Source organism: Rhipicephalus microplus, chromosome 8 (genome assembly GCF_043290135.1).
Source record: "Rhipicephalus microplus isolate Deutch F79 chromosome 8, USDA_Rmic, whole genome shotgun sequence".
In the NCBI taxonomy this organism is placed as follows: domain Eukaryota; kingdom Metazoa; phylum Arthropoda; class Arachnida; order Ixodida; family Ixodidae; genus Rhipicephalus; species Rhipicephalus microplus.
In genome coordinates this window covers 108,107,482-108,132,517 of record NC_134707.1, presented here as the reverse complement: position 1 = coordinate 108,132,517, position 25,036 = coordinate 108,107,482, and the positions used below count along the sequence as shown (strand labels likewise).

General features: G+C 42.0%; 1 protein-coding gene across 3 annotated transcripts in view; it reads right to left on the bottom strand.

Moving 5' to 3' along the window:
• The window catches only part of LOC119186090 (venom metalloproteinase BumaMPs1), a 47,840-nt gene that overhangs the window by 9,557 nt on the left and 13,247 nt on the right, over positions 1-25,036 (bottom strand). For 2 of the 3 annotated variants that reach the window (XM_075870723.1, XM_075870722.1), the window contains exons 6-13: positions 24,415-24,504; positions 21,689-21,819; positions 17,401-17,478; positions 16,939-17,078; positions 13,880-13,932; positions 12,794-12,902; positions 9,256-9,423; positions 3,071-3,215 (exon numbers count right to left, since the gene is read on the bottom strand). In XM_075870723.1, the coding sequence (XP_075726838.1) occupies positions 3,071-3,215; positions 9,256-9,423; positions 12,794-12,902; positions 13,880-13,932; positions 16,939-17,078; positions 17,401-17,478; positions 21,689-21,819; positions 24,415-24,504 (914 nt within the window). The remainder of the gene's footprint in view (positions 1-3,070; positions 3,216-9,255; positions 9,424-12,793; positions 12,903-13,879; positions 13,933-16,938; positions 17,079-17,400; positions 17,479-21,688; positions 21,820-24,414; positions 24,505-25,036) is intronic. The other variant, XM_075870724.1, reaches the window with a different exon arrangement.

Here is a 25,036-nt window from a genome sequence, read left to right as displayed (position 1 = left end):
GATGTGGATATCTGGTCAGAATACCAACCCAAACCCCGAAACGTATGTAATGATCGCTACCTCAATATTTATCGAGGTGTGTTTTGTTATATTTCTGTCCCGTTACCGTCTGCCAATCACACACTCTAAGCCGAAATTCGGTAAAGTTGGACTAACTGCAGTCGTTAAAGCAACAGACGAACGGTTCGTCCCACGGGGACTAAATGCGTGACAGTGCGTGTCGTGCACAAACGCCCGGCAATGAAGAGACCAACGGGGAGGGCAACTGCGCCGCGATCGCCTCCTGTCGATGCTGCACTGCAATGCTCGGCATGGTCAGCGATCATGAAAACATGTTATATAGGCTATACGCCACTGTGAAAGTGAAGCAATCTGAAACGAATAGAAGATGTTATGAGAGGCAAGTAGTACAGCACGCAGTCAGTGCACACAACAAGCGCCCTTGCGTTTTCACCATGCCGGCACGGGCGGGCCGAAACCAAGTGAAAATTGCCGAACACGGGCAACGCGGATAACTCGCTTCAATGTGGTGAGTTAGTTCGAACTACGAAGAACACTGGCACCGCTAATAAAAGTAAGCTGTTCATCAGCGGTGGTGTACCCACACAGTGACCACAACTTCAAAGCGATGTATAGAAAAAGTAGGCTTCGTACGTCATCGGTATCAAGCTGGCTGCTGGTGTGAGTGCATTGCCGGCACAAGCGAAGGAAACGTCGCGTACAAATTCACAGAAAATGTAGCTCAGACAAACTTATGTCTTTTTCTCCGTGCGACAATCGTTATCAAAAATCCAGCGTGTAGGCGATCGCGGATACGACAAATCGTGCGGCCGGCGATACACAGGGAGCGACTTACCAGCACGATGAAAGAACCGTGCCTGCGAACGGTCTCGTCGCTGTAAGTATACAGATATCTACATTACCCGATAAGACACCGCAAACATGGGACACTTACCTATTGTTCATTTGTGACAATAAAATAACGACGACGAAAATTTCACGCGAGCCGCATGTTGGGATCGCCGGTGGTCGTTTAGCCGTACTCGTCGTCAGCCTAGCGACACCGTCGGCAAGCCGACACGGTATGGCATCGGCGGGGCGCCTGCTTGATTCGCCGGCTTTCCCGCATAAGCGCCGTTGCTATGTTTGTGTTTGCGGACTCGTGCGCCAGCACTGCGAATGCTGGTTCGGCCAACATGATCGAATGCCAGCTGATAATTCGTATTCTCGGGCTGGAGGCATGTTGAAGATTAGATGGATCCATATTAAAAGATCGGTGCGCATCGGTGCTACGAATCAGCCCAGGTAAATTTTAGCGTTACGGTATCAATATTTACTGTTTTTTAAGCCGAGTAAAAGTTGCCCACTGGCACTATATGGGAGGTCTAAGTACTGTGCTATATATACCCGATAGTCTGTTCTCGTAGTATAGCACGGGCAGTCAGTGTTTGCGGTGTTTTACTATGAAATAATAGGGCGTATATATATATATATATATATATATATATATATATATATATATATATATATATATATATATATATATATATATATATATATATATATATGTGTGTGTGTGTGTGTGTGTGTGTGTGTGTGTGTGTGTGTGTGTTGCATGAATAACACGCTGTCTCCTAATGCTGATCAATATGGAATAAACATAAAATATACTCCACAAACGCAGTGTCGCCATTTTTTGCCATTGGTCCAGACGGTTCAACTGTTAGTCCCACTGGAGCATTCTACTGCGACCAACATCTAAAACAAGTGGAGTAAGTGCTTAAGGTAACAGTTGAACCCTTGCAGTTGCTCCCGCAGTTAGTCCAAAATTGGTTCAAAATCTGTGGCAGCGCATTTAGACCCCTAAAGAACCAATGGCATACCCCACTTTAGTCATTTTCGGCTTAGAGTGCAGATGATTTGTAAAATCCTGTGCACGTGGCAGAAAACTTTCGAACAGAATAATGCTCTAAGAATAATTATAATGCCTGCCTCTTAGATTTGCCTTAGAAATAGGCTGCAAGCAAATAGCACCATCTTTGCAGCACAGGACCGCATGTAGAGCGCTACGATGGTTTCTAAATAAGTCGCTGCGTCATCATTAATTGTGTGGTGAGCGATGCGGGGAGCGTCGTTCCCTTTTAGGGAATGACGCTCCCCGCATAGCTCACCACACAATTAATGATGACGCAGCGACTTATAGGGAGCGACGCTCCCCGCATCGCTCACCACACAACAGCGCCAAAAAACAGCGCCAAAGAACTTCTGAACAACAACGAACGTGGGGATGGTAATGGTAAAGTTTACCCGACCATTTAGCGACGCGGCTTGTGGACCCGATTGCGCGTTGCACGTCCGCTATAGTCGAGCTGGTTGGAAGCATGCGGTGACAGAAGTTAAGCTACGTTCATCGCATTAGAAAATTCAGGCATCTATTTTGACGCGAAAACTATTGCACATCAAGTACAGTCAGTGGACATACGATTGTGAAAATCCTGCCCATTCAGACAGTCAAGGAGCAAAGCATATTATGAAAACCACTGCTGCAGCATCTTACTCGACGCCGTCACTTTCAGTGCTTTCACAGCTATCAATGACCACTGAATTGTCCTCGTTTTTATATAAAAGCGAAATAGCACGAGTTTCGCGATCAGGACATACGAAGACATTTGCCAAACCTGCGGGGCTAGAAACAACATCGCGGAGGTGAAATGTGTATACGCTGTACGGCATCGTTGTCAGTACGCCTTTTCCGGGCTGCTTTTCTAGACGCACAGTCGTACTCACCCTTTTCTTCTGCGCGATGAGCAAAGCAGCCGGGAGAAGTGCTTCATATGCCGAGGGTGCCTAATGAACTGCACCAGCAGATGCTGAGCGTGGTCGATGTCATTAGGTAAGTCTCCTCAGAAAATTCGCGAAATTCGAAAAGTAAATTTACGACTGTTGGCCATGTAAATGAGATACTTAACCCATTAACTCTCTGGGAAACAAAAACAGTGTGTCCACTTCCGCCGTGATTCAAAGGTAACGCTCTAGCAGTTCAGTTTAGGAGTTTTGGCAATTTACTTACGGGTAGAAAAGTAATGTTGCTGCTTCTTGGATGAAGCTCCCTGCAAAGGCCGTTTCGGTCATGCAAGGAATATTCAAATTTCAATGCATCTACGTTGATGCGATGTCTACGCACTTCATTTGACAGGCAATCTGCCCAGGGCTCTCTGAAAAAAAAAAAAGGTTCTCGTTATACACATATAGTCATACCAACTCTTTATTAGGCGCTAAATTTGAAATGCCATTTTTATAACGGCGCCAGTAATTGTCAGGTAGCAAGAAACTGTGCATGGGACAGTATTTCAAACGCGAAGCGTATGGATCCCTTAACATCAAACCTGCCCAAGGCAAGTATGCGAAGAAGTCCCAAGCATCGGCGTTGCTAAGTGGAAGAATACTGGGCTGGCACGCAGAGGACCCGGGATCGAGCCACACCGTGTCATTAGCGTTTTTCCCTTACTGTGTTTTCTATCCTTGTTTCACGCGATAGTGGTTACGGACACTGGCAGCGGCGCGGCGGACAATTATGGCAGCGCACGTGACCCGAGTGGTGATCTCTTAACAGCCTTCTCTGTAAAATGAACTTTGGTAACGGTAACAAGGGTAAATCAGAAAGAATGTAAAAGGTGAAATACAAAACATAATAATGGTGACAGTCGGGAAAACGTTGTCAACAAGGTGGGCCACAAAAGCCGGCAGAAGCAAGTCTAACACAAGTACAGAAGTGATGGTCGGTTAACAGATCTACGCGAGAATGGCTGATCTATACATCGTCAGGAACTTCAGCTTTCCAGCACTTCCGTTATTACCAGATGACACGACCCTTAAAATATATATAACGAAGGATTCGTGCACGTCTCCTTTGTGGTGGTTCGAAAAAAAAAAGATTCCAATATCGTTGATATTAGTCGACCAAGCAAATGACACCTTTGAAAGGGACATGTTAGGATATGTGGTCACGTGTGCCATGTGGTTATTGAAACATAATCCAAATGGCGCCTGATTGTGAATTATATATTAAAATTTGGAAGATGTGCATTCCAGCAAATAGACGCAGTGGTTGGTGTTGCTGTCAAAGCTTCCTTTTCTTTTCATTGTACCATCAGACGCTGAACCAAGGGGCCTAAACTATCTATACCTCACATGCATTCGCTCTCGCATGCTGATACGCAGCGGCAGCGCCGCGTTTACCACTGGCGATGTCCGGGCATCACACAAGAAATAAATCAAGAATATATTTTCTTTTCACGACGTCACAGGCAACGTCCTAAAATAGAGGGAAAGGATGAAAAATCGGAAGGAGGAGGGCTGCCGCGGAAGCCCTTCTTTCCCACTTCGCATGCAAGCGGAATGCGCTCATGCCTTCTTTCAGGTCCGCTGACTGCTTGGACGATGTGGCCATAAAGTTTTGTTATTCGTTTTCTTTAAAATTTTGTTCGTGTTTTCTGAAGAGGCGAAAGTTAAGCTGACTGATTTCTCAGCTAGACGAAACTCTATCGGCACAATTAAAATGAACATTTTTATTACACGTCTTATTTAAGAAAAGACACACATACACGTCGTGTGAAAGTGTCAATCTATAAAATCAGCTTTAACTTACAACTGGCATACGGACATAATGAGCAAACATTCAACATAGAATAACATAACCAATGCTAAAACTATGAACACTCGCGAGTAGGACACGTCGTATTTGGCAGAATCATTTTTATTGTGACCACGTACATAAATTTCCTACAGAGCCTGGGTACCAAACGAGACTGAAGTTCTTAGACACGAAGGGGCTCGCAGCGGCCAGTAGTTTTTTGAGAAAGAACGTCGCTGAAAACAGTGTTTCGGCAAGTTGACTGGTCTTTGTCAAATTAACTTGTCAAAACTTTGGCTCGACCAACATTATCTTTAAAATTATTTAGATGCATTTAGTTCGTCACGTGTACTTGAGTGACAGCATTAGAAGTAAAGACTCACAAATAACCAAAGAGCGGCTACAAGAATTTTCCGAGCAGGATGCAGCCTATGAATATTTGACATCATTTGAACTACACGAAAAAAAGTAAGAAGGAGCTAAAACTATGCAGCTTAGACAACTGAAATTAAAGCCTTTAAATGAACGCATTTTCCCGACAGGAGCTTGGCTACCGTCTTCACCAATTAAACAAGCGACACCGTTCTTCTGTCAGTCCAGCCAGACTTGTAGAGAACTGGGTTTACTCATGTACTCAAGCAAAATCAATACCTGCTCCAATAATGGGTCCAAGTTCTTGTGCTCACCCTTTGCCTTTAGGAAACGCTAAGGAACCTTCGCGGAACTAGACATGACTGGGTTAGCACACCGCAGAGCAACGAAAAACATGTGTTGCTCGATTAAGCTATGTTCGGCAAATGCACGGTTCACTTATTTGGCGTCGCTCACTGTGGCTCCTGTTCTCTGCCCGTCACTGCTTGCTGTCTTTATCTTTCCCGCAGTTGGCATGCGCGCCAACCGAGTGAGATAACTGAGCGTGGTCTAACTGCTAATATCGCTGAGCGAGGGGCGAGAAGGAGAGGAGGCCAAAGCTACGAACTCAAGTCAATCACTTCACGCGCTTTGCCTGATTTAAAATAACAAAATCGGGAATGAAAACACGTATAAACAAAAAAAGAAGTTGTTTACATAGGTATCAATTTCTTTCTTAGTAAAAATTTGTAAAGGCCATTAAATGCGAACATTTACATCAACCTCACTCAGTTCAATCGAATCTTAATATGCCCAGCCTCCGCTACGAGCACGGATGTTCCTTGAAGCCGAAACTAGTGCCGAGTTTCTGGTGAGTGGCTGAACTTCTCTAAGTGATTCTACGGTAGTGATGTGAGTGAACATCTTGCACCTCGGCTTATGGCAAGAATGGCAACCATAATAAACGGGAGGAACGAAGGAGTTGCTTTGGATGACGTCATCATGTCGCGCAGGTTCCTTTATCGGTGGTATGCTACACGTGGTGGTTCACAAAAACATATTTTTCAGACGACGACTCTGCATAAAGATGTTGTGTGGATTTCCTAATATGTAACTCACGTTCGGTCTTGATTCAAAATGCGTTATGACGAGGTTATGACTAGGTTTGTAGATGGTCACTATGCAGTCTCCTTCTTCGAGTTAAAAGTCTCGCATCTGTCTGCTGCCGTGGCACGATTCATGGCGTCGTCAATCATTTGGGGCGGGAACATTTGAACTGTAAGTGCTTTAGGCAGCTTCTCACAGTTATCGCGAAAGTCCGATTGCGTGGATCCCAATCTTTTAAGCCTGAGTGCCTGACTATATGGGATGCTCGTTTTGTTACGCTTGACATGGCTACTTTCGAAATGCAGATAGCGGTGATTGTCCGTTGTTTTTCTGTCAAGATTTTTTATGTTGTAATCACTTTATTATGCAACCAAGAAACTGTGACGCCCAGAACGGTAATCAGAAAATGTGAGTGTGCAGGCGATAACGTAATTTATTTATTTATTTATTTATTTATTTATTTATTTATTTATTTATTTATTAGTATACCCTCAAGACCCAGAGGGTGTTACAGAGGGGGTGGGTACAATATGAATGTGGCAAAAAAATAATAATAACATTAATGGGTGAACCTCATTTATACTAAAAAAAGAAGTCATCTATGAAGTGCTAATACTAGCATTGTTTTAGTGCACGCGTGAGAATAAACCTGTTCTTTAGTAGACCCATAAATATGTTAGCGTAATTTGGTTCAATCTTAGTGTCCATTGAGGTACCACTCATCTGAATGTAGTGCATACCATCAAAATCTAAGTTGTTTAGTTGCAGGATTAGCTTAAGAAGACTCGAAAGAGTTAATCTGTCAAAATGGTTATCAATGGCTCATTCATCATTAGCGTGTACTGCCGACTGAATGCCCTCAACGCGAGGAACGTTTGTGTAAAGGTAAGCCACGTCTACTGTGACGAGAATCAAGTTTTCTGGTACGTCAAGTTCAAGATATCAGATAAAAATGGTTGGTAAGAATAAAACGAATGAGGGATTGTTTCATCGAGGCTATCAACATAACTATACAGTGGTTCAGTCAAAGTGCCGATAGCAGACACTGTAGAACGACTAGGGTTGTTTGCCTTAAGACTATATAAATCCTTCCTGCTATAGGACCGAGAGGAATCAGTGACAGCCTCATATTTTAATTTATGCAACTATTTTACAAAAACTTCACGAGTGAGTCTGCAACCGTGCGTTTAGATTCACTTGTCCGGTCATGATCTAGCCATTTGTAGTATCTATTGTCACACAACTGCCTCATAGCTTGGGCAATGTAGTCAGAAGTATCCATTTTCAGAACAGCGCCCCCATTGTAAGCAGCCTTAATAACAATATTTGAGCCCCGCCGTGGTGGTCTAGTGGCTAAGGTACTTGGCTGCTGACCCGCAGGTCGCGGGATCAAATCCCGGCTGTGGCGGCTGCATTTCCCATGGAGGCGGAAATGTTGTATACCCGTGTGCTCAGATTTGGCTGCACGTTAAAGAACCCCAGGTGGTCAAAATTTCCTGAGCCCTTCACTACGGCGTCTCTCATAATCATGTGGCGGTTTTGGGACGTTAAACCTCACATATCACTTAATAACGATTTTTGAACAGTTCAGCAATGCTCAACAGAGTCTCTCTCGTCTGCGGACAAGTTATTCTTGAAAGTAGCGCGTTGACTAGAGGCATTAAGATTGTCGCGTTGCACGGTGGAAACATACATATCAAAATACTTTTCTAGCTGCGCAGGTGGTGTCGAATGCCAATTAGAGGGCATGTTATTTGACATGGGTCCATCGTTAAAGTAGTTTTATAGTCACATCTTGTGCGCAAGGTCATCCATGTCTTTCACAAGTTGAGATGTGTCACATTGTAACCGCTAGTTGTTGGGTAGATGATTAGGCCGCGAGAAAGGATGAACAATTCTGGTTCAGGCGGTTTCACAGTCGGGATATTGACATTATTATTTCAAATTTGCAATTATGCGAATTTATGAATGTTTACCATATTTCATATCATGTTTTTGTTTTAGTTTTGCTATATTTGTGTTTTATCCGCAAGAGCGGTTAGTTATACTCTTGGTGCAGGCCACGTAGAATTGTTTGGGAAGCTTTGGGCTTGTTACAGATTATTTGGTTAAGATAACACGCAGAACATGAAAATTCAAGTCTATTCGGGAGCTTTCGCGAGAGCCTCTGATAAAGCTGTAAAGTGTGATGTGTGTTGTATAAAAGGCAGCACGTTTCAGCGATAGTCAGTTTATTGATGGCCAACGCCCTCTTTGCCGCTATTAGTGTACACGATGTGTAGTGCGGCAGTTTCAGTTCTTGTTTTCCAGCCACAACATCAGCCGAATAAAGAGTTTCACACTCGACACGTTGCTTGCTGCCTTTGTCCACGTAAAGATCACGTGACAGATAAGTCGTCGAGGAAAAAAATGAATTTTAACACTATAGAGCGATGTGCCATACTTGTGATGGTCGCCGTTGAAGCGAGGCAATAAATTTCCAAAATAGGTTTTTGACATACAGTACTCGTAGTACGTCAAAAAAAAAACTTTTGAGACTGACACCTGCTATACCTTTTTTGTGGGACTTCATCAAACTTTTATTTTCGCTCAGCAGGAAAAAAAAAAGCGGTTCTGTTTCAGTAGCGAGAGAAATTCGTGTTTGCTGGACTAATGCATGCTTGCCTTACGTTTTCTTTTCCAGAAAACTAAGATAATTGCCTTAACAGCAGGAATTCGGGCGTCAGAACGTTAATTTTTTTTTCAGCAAAATGAACGGATGTTCATGAATATGCACCAATATTCTTACTTGAAGCACTCAACGATGAGAAACCTGCATTAGTCCTCCTCAATTTACATTCTTCTTTCCGAAAATACAAATTAACTTAGTGATAACAAGCTTCAGGCCTCGATAACGTAAAGTCTCATAACCACAGCAATCTAACATCTTATTGACAGGAGTATGCCGTTGTAATTTCTGCAACTAACTCTTGTGATTTTAATGTAATCTCGCATAGAAATACTCGTATTATTTAAAATAATTGAAAAAAATTGCGCAGTATAGCAAAGTACCAAGGTGTTGCCCCTTTACGTGCAAAATAGAACTGTCTTCTGTCTGATATTTGTTTCAAGAACGCAAGATAAGTTTTACTCTCTTCCCGTTAAATAGAAACAATTATGCTTACCCAAGAAATGCAAGCACTTGCGCCTGTGAACAGCTGGAGAATGTGGCCACAAGTTTGCTTTCTCTGTAGGTGCTCATTATGTGCCGTGCGTTATTTGAACAGCTTTGGGCGCCAGGACTTCTCGTAAGGTAATGTGGAGCAGGCTGGCCATCATGAACACAACCTAGCCTAAACGGTCAAAAAGAATGTACAGACAGGTTAAACGTGTCCGTTGCATTACATTTCGTTCTTTATGTTCACATAAGGCTGCTTCTCACATATATTTATCTTTATAATCGATGTCGGCGCACTCGGGAGAAATGAACTTCGAGGTAATGTAATGAAGGCGCCTGAATCACGCACCTGACTGTGCCCACTGCGGGGCAAAAGCCACTCGCATGTTACGCTACTCTACCCGGTCCTAAACTTGCTGCTGCCACGCTTTACTCTTGAACTTCTTGATCTCATCTGCCCACCTAACTTTTTTCTCCTTCTCGTGCGTTTGCCTTCAGTTGGAACCCATTACTTTTCTCTTCATGACCGTTGGTTATCTAGGCTCCTGCTGCCCACGCCCATTTATTCCCAATCTCGACTAAAAGTTCCTTAACACCTGCTTCTCTCGTCTGCTTAGGACAGGTCGTGTCTGTAGAGCCGGTCCATGATATGAATCCATCGAGAGTGCTCAAAACTACGAGCCTAGGACGTGTTCAGACCAACGCTTACAAAATATCATTTAAGCTTGCAGTACAAACTCAAAATAAACATTAGATTATTATTACCTAATATCAATCATTGCTTATAGAGTAAATAACCAAAATAACTATATTCTATTTTACAGCATTTCTTTCACGTATGTGCTTTAGTTAATTTAGCAGTTCAATCATTCCAGACATATTCACCCAAATGTAAACAACGCTGATAAATGTTGCAATTGTTTATCTTTGCTACCATCACAGCTCGTCCACGATCACTAGAAAATGTGCAAAAATCCCACGATAACAAAAATACAACAATTTCTTAAGAGAACTGAGATTTGTGCAAAGATATATCAATGATTTCGCAGTGTATGCTTATTCGAAGGTGGCATATTGCATTCTGAATGTGGTGGCTGCATTTGTATGGAGGTGAACTTTATTGAGGCCTCCACACTTATATTGAAGTGCTCGCTAAAGAACCCCAAATGGTCGAACTTTTGAGCGTTCAAGACTAGAGATAATTTTCAACAAAGATTGGAAAAGATAGGGCAGTTTCCATGGTGCTGCATAGTGGGTACAACCTTCCAATGTCTTCAGAAAAAATATTTTGCTTGCATCTTGCGAAAAAAGTGGATTTTAAATAATTTTAGTTGGTTCAAGAGACAAGGATTCAAACGCGCAAGTTAAAAAAAAAAAGGTGTATTTCCACCGTTTTCGGCGAATAATATCGGTAGGGTAAGGGTTAACAGCCTGACTTAGACTTTCTTCATGAATTAAACGGTGTGGCAGTGCGTCAGTGTGCGTGTTTGACACAGTAGCACGATAATTATTTTAAGGGCAAGCCAGCAGAATAACAATTTAGAAGGCACAAATTGACCTCATGCACGATCAATGCCTTTTCGTTATGTCCTAAACCTTTGTTGAAAGAACACACGCCTTTATCTGGACCGTACACAGTGGCGAAGTTGTCGAGATTTGTGCTATGAAAGAAAATAGCAGTAAACCAGCTCTTAAAAATATTGCTTGTTCTTATTTACCGTGTCAAGAGTAATGTGTCAAAAACAGGTTCAGTAATTCAAGACTTTCAATGAGGTTCTCGACTTCAGAAAAAAGATGCCAGCGTCTCGTACGTGAAAATTAGCCTGTATGACTTGACAAAAATGGCATTACGTGAATTTGGATTTTTTCAAGATCTATGTCAGATGTCTCACGCAGGAAGCTTCTGATTTACGTTCGTATAACTCCCTATCTGTGTTCCACTTGGTCTTTTACGTGATGAGCACAGTTGACACCACCTAATGATAATGTTTCCAATATTTACACACGCCTAGCTTTCACCCTTTCAGCCTGTCAGCTGTGTTACTTAGCATTTGCTGTAAGCTTTAAGTTTGAAGGTCTTTGTCAATGTACGTGGGGCTGCACAGCCAGGAACCCCATAAAATTGTCAAAGGACCATCAAAACACAATAACTAAAAGAAACCCTTAAATGGCATCAGCATGCGAACACCATAATTAGTAACTACTATCAGCAACGCAAGAAAAGACAGATGTTAACGCAGAATGTAAATTCGTGCCCAATAGTCACCGTTACTAAACAGCATACTTACAAATAGCACGATAGTTTTGAGTAATCAATACAAGAGGGTTTCAGTAAGGCATGAATTTCAATGCGTATGAATATAATGACTACAAATCGCTACGGTAACATAAATTGATATTGAGCAATTATTTACTTAAGCGGGGTAACAGTTAAGAATATGGCCGGCTTTAGATTAGTAGCGAGGCTATTTGAAACTAAACTTTCTCGTAATTCGAAATTCCAACAAACATAAGTAGCATTTATTGTATAGTGTGTACAAGTTGATTTAAGAAGCAACAGTCGATAATTCGACGTGATAAATAAAGGAACGCCGACAGTAAGTTTACATTACTGTAAAATATAGTGTAGTAGCAATATTGTAACTACACTAAACATATGAAACAAATCATTGCCTTTAATAGTTACAATATTTTTCAATGCATTGCGAAGGTGTATTTTCAGAATAATCAGTATAGATTTAAGCGCAATTTGTAAAGGGAACCCTATGTTGTATGGCCGGAGTTTAAATGAGAATGAATCAATACATATTAAAAATTAAATTGTTTTTCAGTTGAAAAAAGTGTGGACATGTACCTTTGAGAAGATAATTTAGCGAACTCACTATATATTTGAAAAAATAGAATAACATTTATGTTCACTTTGTGCTGACAGGTTACAAGCTTGGAATTACCAGTTATAGCAAAAACCCTCTTCGAGATCAAAAGTTTCCATCTTCACGCAGGATGTCACAAGGGGAGGGGCAGTGGCGTTGCCACATTGCGCAGGGGGCCGCATAAAACTGCCCAGGGGGCAACAGGCTGCTGATTCTGTTGTAGACTTCATATTATTTTCTGCTAAAAGTTGGCGTCTTTCGGAGTCAAGAAGAATCGATGCAATCATTGTAGGTTTAAGCGTGACGGCCTTTCTTGTGCAAGAGCGGTAAAGGTGGCACAGTTCAGCCTTAGCCATCTAAATAACAAACTTTCATTCTTGTCTGATATTAGTAGATTAGCGTTATGTACATAAACCATCACAGTAACATCGACTAGCTGTAAACGTAAATAATTGATGAGCAATAGGAAAAGTAGTGGTTCTGATTGCTTACGTGCAGAGAAGTAATTGCATCCAACAGAGATCGATTTGGTGGTTTTCTTTTCTTATTTGTTAGACTCTCAGTTCCTTTTGTCACCACGATTTTATTTGCTAGCTTACTTTTAGGAGTAGGACAACATATTCTTTCCATGGAAATGAAAATAAAGAATAACAAGACCGGTGTTATGCTTACAGATGTGATATCTCGTGAGTTGCAGTCAAGACCCCAGTCAGTGTTAATGGCTGCTCGGAAATCATGGCGGCTCGTGACGTTGTGCAGGCGCCGCCAGCTGCAGCCATACCTAAGAGAAATTCACGTATACCTTTCAACAGTTTGAGGCATCCTGCACTTCACTACACAATACTATGCACATTTCTCTGAAATCGTGCAGGTTTCATGCGCAAACTCGACAAATAAACACACAGCATCTCAACTCTGTTCCACAAATTCTAAAATTTGAATCATACATATACTACGCACTGGGACAAGTGATTGGTAGAACGTTTTATGTCCCAAAAGCTTCGTATAATTGTGACGCATGTCTTAGGAAGCGGGGGGGGGGGGGGGTGTCACACTGCGGGTTACTTTTGACAGCCTGGGACGACTTCACATGTCCATAAATCTAAGTACACGAGTGCGTATATTCCACATTCACCGAAATAGACCTACGCGTCCGAGATTGGAACTCGAGTCTCACGCATTTTAAAGGGAAAAGGTGTATCGCTGGAAGTCTTATACACCAAAAACTCGGTTTCTTGTGCATACCTATTGGGTGATACAAATGACACAGGGTCTTTAAATCAGAGACAGTAACTGCCTTATGGCTAGTGCATCATCTCTGTGGTATCTAAGCTCCGCTGGACCTGTGGCGAAAAGAAATTTCTTTAACCTGTGAAGTAAGTAAAACCCCGAAACTGTGCTCAGTTTCCATAAAGTTATCTAGAAAACGGTAGGGAAATTTCAAAAAACAGCTCTGTTCTTTTCAATCAGTAGTTGAAGTCTAGGATAGCTAAAGCTCGAAAATCCAGTGAAGACGGCATATTCACAGCCGACATTCTAATGAATCCTAGCTGCGGTCAAGTAGCGAAATAACATTAAAAGAGTTTGAGCAGAGTACAACAAAAAAAGGAAGCGTCAATCCTGCGTCCGCATCCCCACATGATAAAGCCGCAACCAACGAGCCATGATGGCGAGTTGTCAAGTTTTTTTTGTGGTTTTATGCGGATAAGCTAAAAGAATTGAAACATAAAAGGTTGACAAAAGCACAGGCAAGCTCACCAATAGGTCCTGATATTACTTTACCATCCGGTAATAAAGAACCAAAAGAGTCACTGAAAGAAAGCAGAATAATTGTACTACCATATTCACGAAAGAAAGATACTACGCTTTATAAGCGTAATACTGTATACTAAAGATAGCGCTAAGACGTGCTCTAATACAGCTATCATTGCTGAACCTGAAGTATGCTGACAATTACGTACTCGTCGTATTAGGTAAAATTTAAATGAGCAAACAAGGTTATCGTGGGCATAAAAGCACATATAATAATGTAGCCAACTGCACAGCAGCGCTGGCTTCACGATAAGAGGAATAAACGCACTTTCGGAGATTCTGATGATCGAAAAACCTCGGAGGTTAAAAGTGCTGAACACATGGCATTACTATGACGGCCACAGCAGTAGGATACTCCACCAAGTTTTTGACGAGATTGGCCTCACCACGCACATGCCAACGTGTTTGCTTGAGCGTGTCCCCCCCCCCCCCCCGCTCATATGCGACCAGGATGCCCCGGTATTTATGTCCTCAGCCTTTGTATTGCAACAGCATAGCCTTGAAACCATCAACGCATGTGTCAGCAGTATGCATGAAGTACTGCAGTTACCGGCGGCCGCTGGGAACAACCAAAAAGGGGTAAAAAAGGTAGTTTATTGTCCGATAATATTTTCATAACTTTGTTCTAGTTGTCATTTTTTAACAGTTAAACTCGTGTTCTGGCATGAAACTACACCCCCAGAGTCATATGTCCCGTATCCCATTAACCATGCACTCGGCTATACAGCATAGGCTTCTGTAGTACCGTATAATGACAGGGTGGAAAAAGAATGTGAGGGTGATGAGGATGAAAATGAGAAGCGAAGAGACAAGGAAGGAAGGAAGGAAGGAAGGAAGGAAGGAAGGAAGGAAGGAAGGAAGGAAGGAAGAAAGGAAGGAAGGAACAAAAGGGGGAAAGACAGAGAGGTTAATCAGAAAGACAGCTGGTTGGCTACCCCACACAAGGGGATTAGCGAATGGGACAAGAAAGATAAAAAAGGGGAAAGGGAAAGAAAAGAAATAGGGGAGAGACAGACAGTAAAATCACTGCAGTGTGTAAAAATCCAACGCAAGTCAGAGGCGTTCACACAAACCAGTATTCCTCATGAAACACAAGAGAGCTTTCACTGCTTTTTGAGCTGTCGAGGGATGTAGACGGTGATGTAATAGCATCTGCCCAGAAAGAGGCCGATCCTCCAGTCCCCGCAATCTGTTGGCAAGTACTTTTCTCTCTCAGGCGAATCGAGGACAGTGGCACAGCAAGTGTTCGGAAAGGGAGAAAAGTAAGGAAAGAGTAACTGCAAAGATTGATAGACGAAAACCACTTAAATGAAGTAAAAGAGAAAAATATAAAGAAATAGAACGAAGAGAAGAAAATACAGAAAAGGGAAGAAACATACACAGATGGAAAGAGATAAAACATGTAGAGAACAACGAAAAAACGTCTGGACCCTAAATATTCTTCTTCCGAAGTTGAATGCGATAGCAATTTCGTGTTCGTAGTGCGTATATTTAAACGCTTATAGGTTATGAAACCTTTTCGAACTCGCTATGCACCCACTACGTGGCCTTTAGTAATTAGGTGCAGTAGCGTGTGTGCCTCTTGTAGTGGCTTACCGCCTTTAAGCCATGAAGCCATCATGAGAATCCCATGTTCTGACACCCACTGGCAATGGACGCTGGTGCCACGCATTATTACTGCAATATTTCGTGTTGCATTGTGAAGCATGCATACAGGGCGCACGTGTTTGTGAAGCGTGAAAACTACTTTCACTGCATTTCCAAGCAGGGGACGTTCTTTTCACTCTTTTCACAAGCAGAGGCGTGGCAGGGTAAAAGAGCATCCACTTGCCAGAAAAACGACAAGGATTCAATTTCCACTTGCCCCCAAACAATCCTGGTTCGGTCCTCACTCTGACCCACGATACTTTTTTCAAATACTATATTTGCATCGTTATCAATTTCTCGGCCACGCATAACGTGATGACTTTTTTTCTCACAACCAAGGACCCCGACACCGATGCCGAAATTTCTGCGAAACGAGCTACTTAACGCAATCGCATTAAAATGCAAGCATAGCCCACATAGCAATGAACAACTAGATCAATCTGGGAAAGAGGTGAAAGGGAAAGGCCTCCCATAACCAGAACTAACTAGCTGCGCCCTAGCTCATCTGTGACACCGCCTTGCACGAGACAGTGTTCGTTGCGATTTTTATTGTGGGGGAGAAGGGAGAGGGGGGAATTCAGTATTGAACAATTTCAGCACCGTTGCTAAAGACCATCATATTGGGTGTGCTCCGAGGTTTGTTTGGAAAAATGTTTATTTAATTGATAAACGTTACTCCTTTCGAAAACAGGTTGTTTTTATTTCTGCCTTGTAACAACGTCTGCAATATCACTGTCACGAAGAATGGTTTGTTGTCTCGAAGTGCGTGGGTGTTTACGAATGCATGACTGTGAAGTTGTTTGCGATTTGTGTCGCTCACCATTATCCGAGTGTTTCTTCTCATAAAGTATCTTCAGTGTTGTTGTATTTGTTTTATCTATTGTATCAAATACAAACTACGTAATGAAATTACGCATGTGTACCTTCCCTACGTAATGCCTTACGGTGATGTAGATAAAGTGTAAAAAAATAAATCATCACTTAGTCACACGCAAGAACAGATTGCCACCACGAAAGTGGTGCGCACAGAACAGCTCTCTTGACCACAGTTATCACTGCTGAATAATTACTTTGTTATCCTATAAACGTAAAAAAACATAAAATTATTCACACAAACAACATGACTGTTTTTCGAAGTTTTACAATTACATCTGAGCGAGTACTTATTATTTTGCGCTAAATAACAAATCAATACAAAAGGTGGATAGGAAAAACAACGAGTGAAAGTAACTCATAACTCAAGTGCTTCTTCAGCAGTATGTTAGAAAGGATGTTCTTTGGCGTAGTTGTTCCACCCTAAAATATTGTGTCTAACGAGACATTGAGCTTTATTTGACAAAATGTTAAGGCTGGTTTACCTGGTTATCAAAAGAACAACGTCTGCGTGTCCAAATAAAACTTCTTTTTTTGCCATGAAAACTAAAAATTCATTGTATGAAGACCTGTCAATGATATCTTCGTGGCCAGGAATTTTTCGTAGAAAGGTTTCTTTCAATTTCTGAAGAAAGAAAAAGCTTAAGCTGTTAGCATTTCGTCACCACTCTTTAATGATAATTTACAGCGCAGTTTTTTGTTTGGGTGTGCAAAGTGTTTAGACATTGCCTTTTTTAAAAGGCGGCATTTTTTCTGTTTGTGCAAGACATGCTAGCAGTTGCAGATAATATTTATGACTACACCACTTATAGTCTTACTGCTTGTTGTTAATTGGAATCAGCATTAATCATTTAAATCATCTTCTGGTTGTGAAAACGTTACGTTGAGTTGTGAATTTTTATGAAAGTATCAGAAGGTCTATTTAAAGGAGAAAAATAGCTTCTTACCGAGAGCAGTAAAACGCTCGTGATGGTCAATTGCACGTCGAGAACTTTTGTATTAAATGTTTTAAAGGCCAAGTTCACCTTTAACAGAGATGAAGCCATGCAAATGAACGAAAATGAAAAAAAAGGAATAGTTGTTCGCTCACAAGAAAGTCACAACATTACTCTCTGTAATTAAATGTACAGAAAGAAGTCAAATACGAGTACATGTCCTTCTTTACCCTAAACGCTAAGTTTTAATGTATCCGACAAGCATGTCGAGAGAAATTGCTGCCACCTACATAGCTGGATTTATTGTTGACACTCTAATTATTGCTGAATATTTTCATATAGATTCAGAGCTTCGATTACCTTTGTCTGACGCAAATAACAGGCTGTGACATGTGGCGAGATCCTGCACATTTGCCACATGGTACTTGCACACCTGATTGCGTGACTTCGCTCGTGGCACGACGCTTCCTTTGAGGTATTTTTCAGAAGTGGTTCCTGGTATTAGAGCAGTCTTGTCGCATAATCGTAGACTCCTATGAAATATGCACCAATGCGAACCCACCAGAATCTTATCGCGGTTTTGGGACGTAAAACTCTTGATAGCGTAATTATATTAATATCAAGTCCACCAGGAACAGATATGTTCCCAGCGTGAACGATAGCGGCGATTCTTGTGGTAAGCTCTTACAAGCGTATCCCGTAGAACGAATGACACAAGAATTGTGAAGTTTCTTGATAAATTAAAAATTATTCTTACAACTTAAAACACTGTAGAGGACTCTTTAGTGAGGAGCCAGTGGAAGGGTATAAATGAGCTTATCGCATTTTCTTTTCCTATGTGGTGAACGCTTACAAAAAACAAAAGAAAAAAACGTTCGACTTTTTTTGTTACGTACTAATGCATTCACCGTACCGATACTCTTTTCTGAAGTGAACAAATCATTTTTTTTTTCACACTTGTTGGACTGTTTTCAGAATTGTGTACCAATTTACCATGCGGATTGTTGCTTTCTATGTAATTAATCCCTGCCCACCTGCTTGGTCTTCGGACTGCAGTATGTCTTAAATAAAATAAATAGTAACCTATCAAAGTGGGAGTGTTAAGTACACCCATAGAAAGTCACTTTCGGGAACATCGCTTTTAGCGAGATTTCACGTCATATCGGAAGGCGATCCTCCCATCTGGTGCGAAATTCAACCTCGATAAGCACCGTCCGCTTTAGTGGCGTAGCAGTTTATTTCATCGTTGTCTGACTGCTTTGCGCAGACCTTTCTTCCCATGTGGCTTTCAAGCAGCTAGCTATCTTGCAAAGGTACCTAATCAAACTTTCAAATGCGTATGGGCAAGAATCTCGTTGCATCTCTTGAACAAACCTTGTTATGTATTTCCAAGCTAACAATGCTGAAAAGCCGTGCATACGTACTAAGCTTGTGCATAGTTTCGTTGCTTCTGCAGCGACAGCGTTTGTTTGCGATTACGCCGAATGCCGTACTGTTCGATAAGCAATCTTCGGTTAACTCTTGGTTGTGTCTTTATCGCAACACACGTAACCAAGATGTTATGAGCTCTCAGCGGCAGAATTAGCTAGCTATCCTCAGCGGGCTTCTCGAAGCTAATGGCCCCGCCGTGGTGGTCTAGTGACTAAGGTACTCGGCTGCTGACCCGCTGGTCGCGGGATCGAATCTCGGCTGCGGCGGCTGCATTTCCGATGGAGGCGGAAATGTTATAGGCCCGTGTTCTCAGATTTGGGTGCACGTTAAAGAACCCCAGGTGGTCTAAAATTTCGGAACCCTCCTCTACGGCGTCTGTCATAACCATATGGTGGTTTTGGGGCGTCAAACCCTTGAGCCGCTATTTGATCCCCTCACCAAAAATACCTTTCTGACATGTTGGAACGGATTCAGAACAGGGCAAGGCGCTTCATTTCTAAGAATTACAGCTATCAATCCAGCGTCACACAAATCAAGCTTGACCTTTCGTTGGAATCATTGAGTACTCGACGTAACATTGCCTTGCTGACACTGTTTCACAAATTCATTCATTCATCTCGAAGAACACTAGCATGCTTGAAAAGACCCTACTTCACGTCACACAGGCTTCATAATTACCTTAGCTATACCCGCATTTACGGCTTATCACGTGCATTCAACTGCTTGCTCTGCGGTTCCACGTGCAGTCCGATGTTGGAATTGCCTGCCGGATAGCATCGCATGTCTGACAAACATTAATGCTTTTCGTGACACATTGACCAGTTATCTGGCCAAAGAAGTGTAAAAATGTTTGCCATTACCGCAGTGTGCTCTCTTCGTTGTAACTTTTTTGCAGTCTCTTATTGTATTGCACCGTAGTGCCGCTTACATATTTCCTTATTATCCTGTTTTATGTTTGCTAGTGTTGTCGATTTCTTTTTTATTTTGTACTGCTCTTCTTTTTATGTGATCTGCTACATGAGCGCTGTCCATAAACTTTGTGTTTTTGTAACTACTACGGAAGTCCACTTTTTTGTACTGCCCCCTTACACAATGCCTCAACGAAGACCTGTAAGGTATTTTAAATAAATAAATATCAATCAATGAATTGAAGCTCATGAACTGAAGCAACCCGGTAGCAATGCCAGCGAGTAAAATAAAAAAGGATCGGATTCAGAAACGTCTGTTACAATCTAGGGTAAAGCATGTGACCTAAAGGGGCCCTTCAACACTATTCAACCTTCAATTTTTCTTCTCGTGGATTGTGTATACTAAAGCACAGACACATTATTACGGCAAAATTGGCAGTGATAACGGCACACTTTGCACAGATAATCGACTTATAAAAGTAAAAATACAAGAAAAAAATGCGTGCCCTCAATTTCATTTTTGCGGGGTCACCTAACCACATTTCACTGTGTCTGACTGGACCAGAGACGTAGAATGGCTGACCCGAAAGAAATCAGTTCGAAGGTTCTCGTAGAGGCAGCTGACGCACCGTTCTTGCTCGCCCTTTTCAGCGTACTGCAGACAAAGGTTGTGCCTGACGCCTGACTAGGCAGAGCGTGAGCGGCACTATTATTTCAAAACAAAGCATTATCACCCTTTTTTTGAAATGTTCCATGTCACTCGTAACTCTCATTTTGAGATGAAAATTTGTCGAACGACCAGAGCGGCGAAATTCAGTTGACCCTTTGCTAATTCGATGAGCCAGCCGCTGAACCACAAGGGTACATGCACCACTTCAACGTCAATAACCTACGGCACGTGCAGAAAGTGTCAGCTCGCATATGCACTCAAGCAAGCAGAGAGGAGAAAGAGAGAGGACTTTCGTGAGGGCATCTGATCCGCGCAAGCCTGCTTTGTAGTCGAAGTCATCTTTCGTGTGTGTGTGTGTGTGTGTGTGTGTGTGTGTGTGTGTGTGTGTGTGTGTGTGTGTGTGTGTGTGTGTGTGTGTGTGTTAGAGGTTCCATAAAAAAGTGCAATCGAGACAAATGAAACACATTCGTAAATAAAGTTCTGATAGCACGCCACGACCTCTCCTAGAGTTACATTTTTCCAATAATAGGCCTCCAGCAATCCTCTGTTACTTCCACCCACAAGTTCTGGCGTGCGCCACTACACGCTGATGCAGTCGGCATCAATGCAGTGATATGATGTCATAATTACAATACTAAGTCATTTCACGATTACGCTCAGACCTGTGCTGAAAATTTTCCCAGCCGTTACACTATGCAAAACACAATAAAGAAATAGGCATTTCAAAGGTTTTGGAAGGCCCCTTCAAGATAGATGAGTGAGACAGAAGATGAACATACAGCGAGAGCTTGAGATTGAGAGCTAAGTTGAAGTTGAGGTGGGGCACTACAACTGGTTTCCCCTAATTGTGCCGCAAGTTCACAAGCTTGTTAATGGAGTAGGATGCCAAGAATAATTTATTGGTAGAGAGCAAGGGCCAAATAATAAATCTGAAGGCAAAGTGGTGGGCGTGAGCTATAGGGCGTTCAAGCTTACTATTCTGTAGAAAAGAAAAAAGAAGTGATGGGGGGTGATGATAGAGAAAGGAAGGAGGAAGCAGTGATGCTTATGCAGTTACTTGGTCAAGACATAGGACAATACCACCAGACAATTACTTTATGTTTTCTTATCTTCAGCACGACTGTTGAAGAACACAATTATACCTTAATTTTTTGGGGGGGCACACGCAGTTTAGGTGAGCTAACTAGTCCTGCACAGGTACGGTGAAACAATCTCTACTCCATGCGTGAATTCATGAAAACTATTCGTTTCCAAGTATACGTTGAAAAAAAATGCTCTAAAGTTCACTTACTAGAGCGATAAACACCTGCAGATAGTCCACAATATCTTTCAAACCCCGTGTGTTATGCACCTTGAATGCTGCTGCATACTTTGTTGTTACAACAACGGTTGTTTCCACGGTAACCTTTTTCGGACTTGTGCCTGAAATAAGGAACAATTGTAAAATCACGCAGAATTTTAAGAGAATTGCAAGTATTAGGTATTTGATAACTTATTGATACAAGTACGAGTAAACATACTGTTTTCCGTCGTGAACAGGTGGTCAATTACGTACGATATTTATATATTTTTTGTTTTGAGTGCAAGAAGGCAAAGTAAATGCATCTTGAGAAAGAGAAAAAGAAAATAGTGTATAAGGCAATCGCTTCAAAACAAGTTACTGCCTTTCAAAAACAACCTAAAGTATGTTGACCCTTTAAGATCATGGGTAAAACAGTGACATAGCTAACAAAGCATCAGATCAGAAAAGAGAAGCCGACCATTGAATACATATACACAACTGCCGCTGATGCTAGCTGCTCTTTTTGTTAATGTGATAACCATCGAGTAACTCTATTAACGAAGTTGCAGAACTTACGCCCAGGTTCTCAATCTCTCCAAGCCGTGCTGCCCACATGCAAGCAGTGTAATGAATGTGTATTTACACATTTATTGCGCAGTAGCTCTGTATTTCAAAGCACAATACAAGCTCCCGGGCACACTTCTTCATACATCTCCAAGCTCGGTCTGCGCGGGTTTTCTCTCACGATGGTTGTATGCAATACCTGCGGAACTTGCGCTGGTGCGTTCAGCAAAAAAAAAAGCGAATCAAGAAATGAAAATGAAACTAGATTTTTCATTTTATATACGTTCGAAGGTTTCTGAATTCATGCGAGTGCCGAGTGACGGAAGGTTTGTTAACGCACCTCTACCCTGGTTTCTCCATGAGAAATCTTTCCAGTAACAAGTAGGCTTGTTCGCGGCAGCTTTTGCATAGCTTGCATGACGCTATACGGAATACGCATTACCCTTCGTACGCTTTTCGTTTTGCCTTGCATGCCACTTTCTGCTCTCCCCGGCCTGTCAGACCATCCACGCCATTTTACACACATGTTTTTTTTTTGTTTTTTGTGACGACATTGTTTCATCAACTAACAATGTCACCCTGTGCTGCTCGTGGCTCGATGCGTCACAAGCTTGCAAAATATTGGCGACTCTTTCCAGTATGCGAAACAAAGGCGAAATACAGCACGCAGTGTATTTGTAAGCACATAACGAAAGTGATTAATTTCGAATGTACAGTGACACTTGCTTAAAAGCTCCTCTGCTGCCCTGAAAAACCTATGTTTCGAGTACCGATCCCCAGGCATGGGCAATCTGTGTACTCCAAGTTTTTCTGGGCTCGCGATTGTCAGTAAAGTTGGTGATGCTTGCCTATATGGTTCCTGAAACACTTATTGCAACCAATACGTCATAATATCAATCAATCAAGCAATATTTCAAGCAATCAATCAAGAAAATGACTTTATTTTGACAAAAAAAAACAAACATCTATTGTGAAAAAAAAAAAGGTCATCGGTTCATCTGGATATGCCCGATACTGAACATCACAAGGGAATATTCATTACCGCTTGCTAAAAACAGCGCTTCTAGCATAACTAACACTAATACTGCGGGTTTCACGTCACGAAACCATGATATGATTGCGAGAAATTTCGTGGTGCAGAGATGTGGAAATTCGCACCATCTTGTGTTGTTTCACGCACAATGATCTCGCACAGTGCATGACCCTCTACCAATACGGGTCCGTTGAAATTTGACTCGGATGACCGGGATGGAAGAATCCCTGACCTTCGGGTGAGAATCCCAGCATCATAACAATTTTTCAACCGTGGTGGACCCTAGCATGACTCTAAGCGAGTTATTGTTGCAACGTGTAGAGCTTGTAAAACAACAGGCATTGGTTTGTGCAAATTTCTGACGCAGTGCTGTTGGTAGTAGCAATGCCCTTACTTTCAATGTTCAATTGACATATAGCATAACGGGAAGATTGCTGGCTCTCGGTACGGACATTTCCGTTCCCATAATTCAGGCCGGGATACGGCTGCTTGAAGTATATAGCGTTTGATTACATATTTTCGAACAATCCTTAATGTAATGAGGTTACGATAGTCATACTCAAACTGCTACACTTTTCGCGATCGTCGAAACAAAGCCTTAGTTTTGGCTTAAAGCCAATGTATTTATATGATGAAGTATTGTTCGTCAAATCAGAGAGAGCTCTCATTGCAGTAAATGTTCGTCCCACATTTCAGTGGAGAATCGTTATAATCCTTAAGTGAACAAATGAAATGACCATGCTGTTCCCATTCAGAGTGGAAACCTAGATAAGCATCGTGCTGCGCCAGCTTCTGCTTATTCCAATAAAGCCACTCGGAAGCACATAAACGAGGATAACGTACGCCCACGGCGAACCACTAAGAAAAGTGCATGATCAACAGTTACTTATCTCCTAAAATGGGTCTAGCAACCTACACAAGTCGCGTGAAATATAGCGAGAAAAAACAGCATCATCTTAACTTTTGGTCAGGTGGTTCCATGCCACGAATTTACCATGGAAGGGGGGGGGGGAGGGAGAAGAGATTATGCGGCATGGGGCTGTCAGATTCCCACCCAGTGAATATGCAGCAGCATTCAGGGATAAAACCGCTCATTTCGCAAGGTAAACAAAATTGTGAATATGGATATCAAGCTTACTGTTTTGTTCTTTGTGAATAATTTCTCCAGTATCGCTGCGTTCTCGTAATATCGCATTCCACTTCATTGGGTGAGTCAAGTCATAGTCACCTGAAAACAATGTCATACTGGTCTGTTAGCGTTCACGGCACGGTAAACTTACACGAGGCCACCCGAAATTGTGGCTAAAGCACTTGGCTGCTGATGCCGCAGGTCGCGCGATAATATGCCGGCCGTGGTTGCCACATTTTCGATGGAAGCAAAAATGCTTGAAGCCCATGTGCTTAGATTTAGATGTGCGTTAAAAAACTCAAGTTGGTTGAAAAATCCGTAACCCTCCACTACGGCGTTTTTATAATCATATCATGCAGACAATTTTGGGACGTAAAACCACAATTATAATCAAACTTAATGAACGCCGCTTAGCATGAATATAAAAAAATGCAGCACCTATGCACTAGTAACGCTAGGCATAGAGCTTCTTAAAACCAACGACAAGGGACTCTGGCGCAAGGACCGTTCAGCCACTTTGAGAATGATGGTTAGTATATGGATTTGGCTAGTCTTCATGCTTGAAGGCTTCAAATGTACTTGTATACAGCTTCCTTCTTATTATAGTGTTTTGATTTTGTTTCGAATAAAA